This window comes from Antrostomus carolinensis, unplaced genomic scaffold (genome assembly GCF_000700745.2).
Source record: "Antrostomus carolinensis isolate BGI_N321 unplaced genomic scaffold, ASM70074v2 scaffold20641, whole genome shotgun sequence".
In the NCBI taxonomy this organism is placed as follows: Eukaryota; Metazoa; Chordata; class Aves; order Caprimulgiformes; family Caprimulgidae; genus Antrostomus; species Antrostomus carolinensis.
The window spans coordinates 28,515-36,286 of record NW_010293748.1 but is presented as its reverse complement, the minus strand read 5'-3'; the positions used below and the strand labels follow the sequence as shown (position 1 = coordinate 36,286).

The 7,772-nt window shown below is 38.8% G+C and overlaps 1 protein-coding gene across 1 annotated transcript; it reads right to left on the bottom strand.

Moving 5' to 3' along the window:
- Positions 1–450: 450 nt before the first annotated feature.
- Positions 451–7,505, bottom strand: LOC104519928 (WD repeat-containing protein 20). Its single transcript, XM_029087324.1, has 2 exons — positions 7,329–7,505; positions 451–2,236 (listed from the first exon to the last, which is right to left on the bottom strand). The coding sequence occupies exon 2, from the start codon at positions 2,147–2,149 to the stop codon at positions 941–943; it is 1,209 nt and encodes a 402-aa protein (XP_028943157.1). The 5' UTR covers positions 2,150–2,236; positions 7,329–7,505; the 3' UTR covers positions 451–940.
- Between the last annotated feature and the right edge of the window lie 267 nt (positions 7,506–7,772).

The window sequence follows — 7,772 nt, the reverse complement described above, 5'->3', positions numbered from 1 at the left end:
TTTCCATAGCTGTATTCCTTTGAAATGTTGCTGGCAAACAAAGCTATTGTAGCACAAAGTACTTTTTAATAAAATCATCACCACATTTAGCTTAATTCAAAATTTAGCTTGCTATGTATTGGACAGAAGAAAAATAAAGTTTTTATCTGTGTTCAAGTGCATTAACAACAAGAGTTAAAACTAGTAATGTATTTTAATGAAGGTTCAACTGATAGAACAGGTGCCATCAAAAAGCACGAGCTTGTCAGTGATCAAGTTGCCTAACAAAACTGACAGTAACGTAACATTGAAACTCCTTAGGGAAAGCTTGCATGATTTTCCCTAAATGAAAAAATACATAAATCAAAAATTAGAGTTCCTTGATAATACTGATTCACAATTTCAAGAGCACAAACTACAGTCAGTAAAGGGCTCACAAATCTGTGCATAAAATATTTGAAGTTGTAATAAAAAGAGGTTTTCCACTAATGGCAGGCCACCAGAGAAGAGTACAGAGGAACAAAACACTTTGGTTTTAATTTTTTCAGAGGCTCGTATTTCTCATTAGACTTAAAAGCAGCAGCTTTCTGTAAGCTACTCTCATTGGGAGTGCTGTATTTTGTAGAAAACATTAGCAGGATTATAATTATTTTAGTGATTGACAGGTTTTACTTCAATTTTTACATAAATAGCTTTCACCATATTGTGGTTATGCTTATATAAGAACACTGATCGATAGTTTAGATGCACAGTATTTATTTCTTCTGCTGGAAGGCAACTATGCTTAATAATTGTATCCAAGACACTTCAAATCATTCAGAAATATGGCATGCAGTATCCAAAAGTATGGCTCTGAGGATTTTTTTTTTTTTTACATTAAGCATAAAGAAATTTTATATTCAACATTCATTTATATTTCAAGAAAACTACCTATTCAGAGTTCTACTTCTTTGATGCAGCATTAAGGATTAAAACTTACCACTTTACCAGGCCTTGCCCATGTGCAAATAAATCCCTCCTGACAAGCAGTGACTATACAGTCTTCAAGAAAAATTAACACAGTCAGTCTTTCATGTGCTATCTTTTTACAGATAAGAGGCTCTAACAAGGGAACATCTTCCATTCGGGGACAGAGAGGTGTTCCCAAAGTTTTAGCTGGGTCCGTTTTGGTTTTAGTAACTAGGTTCAGTTTGTCACTGCTCTTGCTAGATATATGTCCCATGCTATGATTTCTCTTGTGATCTTTTTCATGGTGTCTTTCCTTCCGATCGTGTAGCGATAAGGTTGCAAATTTACTAACGCCAGAAGCAATGGCACCATCCATGACACTGCTTTTGCTGCCAGCATTTGAGACTGCAGAGTGTGGAAGGCTGTTTGACCGTGGAAGAGGAGGGGGTACAGAGTTTCCAGGTGTCGTGATACTGTTTCCATTACTTCCTGGGTTAGTTCCACCACTTCCAGCAGGTGGACTTGTGGCATTCATGACATTGGTATGTGTCCTTGCTCTTGAGAGCGGTTGGTGGGGGAAGAGGATATCTTCTGTGAGATCCCACAAACAGAGCTGTGTGTCCTGGCCTACTGAACCAAATCTGTACGTGACACTTACTGGACGACTGTCTGTAGAGTTCCTTTTGGATAGCCTAGATTGTGTACTATTTGCTCGATCTCTGCCAAAATGAAGGTCTTGGAAATCCTCATCACTTCCACTAAATTCCATCGGGTCACTCTCTTCTACGCTAGTGGTATATGGATCAAACGCAACAACACTGACCCACGATTTATGTCCGTGGCCTCTTGCTATTACTCGGCAGTCCACGAAAGACCAAACTGTTACCAAGTCATCCTCTCCACCTGTCACTATGTATTTCCCATCAGGACTCCAACACACACACAGCAGTCCTCCAAAGTAGCTTTTCATTGTACCATGCAATTCCACCGAATCAAAGTTAAACACACGAAGAAAACCATCCTGGCTCACACACGCCAAGAACTTCCCATCTGGGGAAAAGGCAAATTCATTCAGGGCACCCTCACCTACTGTCCATTTAAGCAGAGGGTTTCTTGTGGATTTACTCTTGCAAGTGTGAACTGCAAAACTTTCTCCTTGTTTAAGTAGCTGGTAGTGCGGGGCTGTGGTACCACAAGTGTGCTCCACGTTATACAAATACATATTGCCACTGGAATGAGCTACTAGGAAAAGGCTTTCCGAACCTGGTACCCATTTTACACAGGTTACTCTGGACTTGTCTATTAGTCTCTGTGAAAAACAAAGAAGATACACATCAGAAAGTCTGAAAATCAAAGTTTTAATGATTAACTGTAAATCTGAGCTTTCTGGGGGGATGGGGAACAATACTTAACCAAAGAGAACTCACCTTCCTAGAAAGGAGCTATGTTACTGTATTTGCAAAAACTTATCATCTTATCAGGCAGTAAAGAAGAAATTCTTTTTAGACAAAGTGCTAGCAAAGGTTATTATTACGGTCCAGTCACATTCCACAAAGAACACACTTCAATTAAGCTAACCTGTTGTTATGAATCTAAAGGTAGTGTTCTTAGGTTTATTTTTTACTCCGTAGGTTGAAGAGTGTGAAAAGGAAACAATCAAAAAACCACAGAACGAGCTAAAGGGAAGAAAGGCTGTACTACACAGCAAACAGGTTACAATCAACAACAGTAAATTCAGACTTTGGTGCTAGCTGAAATCACAAATAAAATCCAACCTCTGAAAGAAGAAAGAGAGGCTTTGGGAGCCTTTACTGGCTTTCACTGATTCAGGGATCAAAAGCTACACAGCTACAAAAGCAGTGACCCTGGTACCATGTAGCTGGAAAGTTAGTAGTTAAATGCACGTGGTTCAGTGAACTCAGGCAGCTTCACTCTTCACCTGGGAATCCCCACCCTCCAATTACTTTCCACTCATTAGCCAAGGACCTGTCAATACCCTGAGTTACCACCTGATTAAGAAGTTTCCTTTAAAGAAAAACATTTAAATAGAGTCCATCATTGCAAAAGAATGAACACACACATTAAACAAACATTCCTGATCATAATGTCTTCAGCGCTGTAAGAACTGAGAGATAAAGTTTAACTCCTTGAGTTTGCCCGTGTAGTTCTGGTGGACTTTCTAAAACTTAAATAGTCGCCCATGGCATCACTCAACAGCAACTTGGATACAATTCTTTACATGCACATTCAAGATTTATATTTGGCATAGACTGATTATAGGCTGAAAGAAGAGCTGATCTACACAAAAGGCAAGAATACAAATACAAAGAGCCTAAAGAAATATCAGAACAAGTTACAAAAGCATTAAAAAACAAAGAAGTAAAACAGTCCCCCCAAAACCTTACTATGCTGTTTATCACAAACAAAGCACCACACTAATGGATGATGCACTGACTGTTATCCACTCCGGGCCTGTACATATCACTGGAAGCAGCACCTGGTCATTTCAGATTATACTTTTGTGTATACTTTTGCTGCTGTCAACCTCAGTGTAAGGCCAGGAAGCCTCTCTTCTGTAATTTCTCATTGCTTAGAAGTTAGCCATTTTGTACTTCAGAGCTGTAACTTAATCTGGCAACTATTCCTCAAATGCAGTAGCTTTAAAATAACATATTCTTAGCTTCTGTTGTGATATTTTAAATAGTTTGTCATATGTCCATTATACCATGATATATATCATTCATGTCTCAGTAATGATGACATCAGAAATATCAGACAAAGTTACCTGGTCCACACCAAGAGAACATGGACAGGGAACATCAGCCCAGCTGGCCTGCTACAGGCAATAGTCTTCCAATTACAAAACTACTGCTAATATGGCAACAAAGTGACATTTCTTGTTCTCCTCTATTAGAGCAGCTCAACCTGACATACAACCTCTACTCATAAGAGCAGTTGCTCAACTTTTATACTAGAAATGGCATTTTAAGCCCATAATCATGTTGAGCTACGTGATCTTAAATACTGTAGAGAAATCCTGCAAATCTGATTTTGACCTCAAGGAGACTATGAACAAAACAGAAGATTGCAATCTGCAATGAGAACAGATTAGCTCAAAGAGACAAGATGCAGAGAGATTTTAAGATGGTATGTAGCAAGTGACAACTCATTCCCTTCTCAACCAGCAGAGCTTTAAATTCAGAAAGAAGATAAAAACTCTGAAGTTATGACTTTCTAAAGTTTTAAAAGCTTTCAGCTGGGCTCACACACTTCTGCAGTACAACAAAACAAGACCTGAAGTCAGTATGACCAGCAGATGCACGACAAGAATGGACTGAATGCAGTATGAAGCAAATCAGTGGAGTAGCTGGGATAAGGAGATTATATTCAATTTGGTGGAAGAATAGTAAGTGAAGAAACTTCTATCACCAGTCAGGAAGGCAAACCAAGATTATCTTGGCAGACATATTTTGAACAAGATTGAAGGGACAAAACTATAAGCACAGGCCACAAAGGAGCGAAAAAAATGAGGCAATCAAGGAATATGCATTAAGGTCTGACAAAGAGCTTTGGCAACACAGGTATAGGAAAAGTTTATTAGGGAAAAAAAAAAAGCAGCTTAAGGCTTTGGATTAAATTTTTAAAAAGAATAAAAAACAGTATGAAAGAAACATAATTAAATTGGCTAGCTTGAGAATAACCATCACCTGGAAACAAGTAAATCTGTGATGTATACTTGGTTGGTTTTGGGAATAAGAAAATATCACTAACTTAATTCTGACACAGCTAGAAGGAATACCACTGTTGATACAGATCGATTTAGTTAGGCAGCCACAAGCTGCAGAGTATCACTCACCTCAGCCTTTCAAGTCCCTATTGTCTTCTACATCAATAGAATTAAAAAAAAAAAAAAAAAAAAAAAAAAAAAGAAAAAAGAAAAAAGGAAAAGTAACAAGTTAAAATGCAGCAGCCTTAATGCAGTCTAAGTTCAACACAACCTTCTGTGCCACACCGGGTTAAGTTATTTCACACACCACATATTTGTGCTGATTGCTTTATCACAGGTGATAGTCAAAACAGAGCTCTGGGCTACCTGAATCACCAAATTACTAACAGGACAGATGGTGAATTCTATTACCACTACCATTACTCCTAAATGTGTCGAAAGATGTAAACACTCATTTAGACCACCTTCTGCCTACGAAGACAGGCTTATTCTCAAACACTATCTAAACTCCAAATATATTCAAAACCAACAGGCACCTTCAACTGGCTCAAACATCAGTGTTCACCGATGTCTCTCTGAAATGGCTTTTAGATACAAGCCAGGACTTCCAAACCTGTCCAAGGCAAACTTCAATACTGTAACTGACAGATTAAAAATACATTGAAGTTTTAGAATTGGTTGTAACTGCAGGTAAAATCAGTGCAGGAAACAAGAATTTGTTATTTAACGGTAGCCTACTGTGCGCATAGTTTTGGCAGCGCCAAGCAAATCCTTACATTAGCTTTGTAGAAAATAGACCACCTCATTGAATTTCCACCAAACTGTCAAAGGTTGTATTCCCACCACAGTGAAGTAATGCTGGTTACAGCACAGAGAAAAGACAATACTGTCTGATGGAAACTGGCTTCAGTGCTTCCAGCATTTGTGGACTACCACAAGAACTACACAGCCCACAACGCAGCTTTACACTATAGGCAGTAACAAACACCAAGGCATGTAAGCATGCACTGTAAGTATCTTTATGTAAGTATTTCAGCAGAAGTTCTCAAAGCAACCACAGTTCAGCTACAAGAGTGGGAACTGCTCTTTGAAATGAAAATCTAGCCATTTAAAGTGTTTCTACCACCATTTGTAAAACATATACTATTACCATACAAGATTAGGTCAGAGCTGAACTTACACAAGTAACTTGTTCACATTCAGACTAGCGTTCCCAGAGTTCGTGAAGTTGCACCAATCACAAAGTTTGGGGTTTTTTGTTTTGAGGTGGGTTATGGTTTTTCAGGGGGGCAGTAGAGCAGGGGGAAGGGTGTTAAAACAACACTAAAATGAACATTTCAACTACTTATGCAGAGGTTTCTACAAAACAGAGTACTCTGTGCAACATTAAGAGACTTTACAGCACTGTTTCCCACTCAACACAAGCAGACAGACAGAGCAGGTGGGAAAAAGCTAGGTAAGAAGAAAAACATCCCTCTTCTGATCTAGACGTAGCTACTTTTAGAAAGCTGAGGAGGAATTAGTTCTAATTATAAAACACTCCACTGAGAACAATACTTCAATCTTCTTTGCGCAAAGACAGAGCAAGGCAACACATCTGATATGGGAAACCTTAACTCCATCTGCAAAGCTCTTATCCAGATTTGAAATCGCTTTAAAAAATCCCCCCAAAAATCCCCCCAAACTACCCAAATTCCCATAGCTTATTCTCTGCAGAAAATGCTCTCAAAAGTTGTACCAGTTACCCGATTTCTTTCCTTGTTAGCATCCAGACACTTCTTTTAAGAACGCCAATACTACCAGATAATCAGAGCCAGTGGTATTGCATCTTGGCGTTAGTCCCCTCCAAAGTGCTCCCTTCTACCTTTGCTTACTGCACAGAAGCAGAAAAAGCAGATGGAGAGTTTCTTTCAGGAACATACCATGGCCAACACCTCATAAGCCTTCAGCTTTTTCTATGCAGCATTCAGCTTGATATCACTGTGAGGGTGGTCAGACACTGGAACATGTTGCCCAGAGAAGCTGTGGATGCCCCCTCCCTGGAAGTGTTCAAGGCCAGGTTGGATGAGGCTTTGAGCAACCTGGTCTAGTGGAAGGTGTCCCTGCTGATGGCAGGGGGGTTGGAACTAGATGATATTTAAGGTCCCTTCCAATCCTAACCATTCTATGATTCTATATCCTAGTCTTCCCAAGCAAGCCTTTAGGAATCCTTGATGCAGGCAGTTTCTGCTATAACATCCTAACCACAAAATTTGGTATTTTTACCTTATTTAATATTTTGACCATAATATATTAGTTAAATAGAGGCTTAAAAGCTTTTTTTCTTGATTCAGTACCATAAACCTCCAAAAAAGCTGACTGCAGAGCACACGCAGCAACATTTAGATTTGTAGACCTTTTTCCCCATCAGTTAACTGTCATTAACTCTAGTTACAGTATTACCCAAATTAGAAAGCTAGAAAGTCCTAATTTTTAATCTTAAACCCCAAAAAGATTCCTTCATGAATAACGTATTTGTGTAGGTATTCCAAGCCAATGAAACAGCTGAAAAACAAAGGGAGTGACTAAAAGATAAGTTATTCAGGCAAATGGAGCCATCTACAGAAATTTGAGAATCTAGGATCTCTAATATCACAAATACATTGCATGCAACAACGTTAAGATTTCTACTTACTTCCTCATTAAATAATTTGCTAGTTTCTTTTTTAATAGGGTCTATAAGTTGGACCTGGCCTGCAGAGAAGCCCACTAGAAGAGAGACACTTTCTGCTGTGGCTGTTAAGTGATTGAAGTCATGGCATGTAGGTTGTGTTCCTTTGTATATCCTTTTGTCTATTGGTTTACTCAAGTCCGCAGCCTGCAAAGAGAGCAAACAGAATTAAGACAGTTTATCACAATGTGTGCATATAACCAATTCTATTTGCAAATAACATTTATACTAAGCAACAATTTATGCAGTCACAAAACCCTACTTTAAAAGAAGCTTTGTATTTACCAAAGACATCCAAGATGTTGTCAAAAGGTTTATCTTTTCATGTAATGCAATACCTAAGGTTTTTCAATTTTGGTAAACACTACACCTACCCCAGCCTCTGCAGCTACAGCATTGACACACCAG

What these genes read in the sequence shown, in the direction of transcription:
- LOC104519928 (XM_029087324.1), bottom strand. Translation starts at nt 2,149, where the DNA reads ATGTATTTGTATAACGTGGAGCACACTTGTGGTACCACAGCCCCGCAC.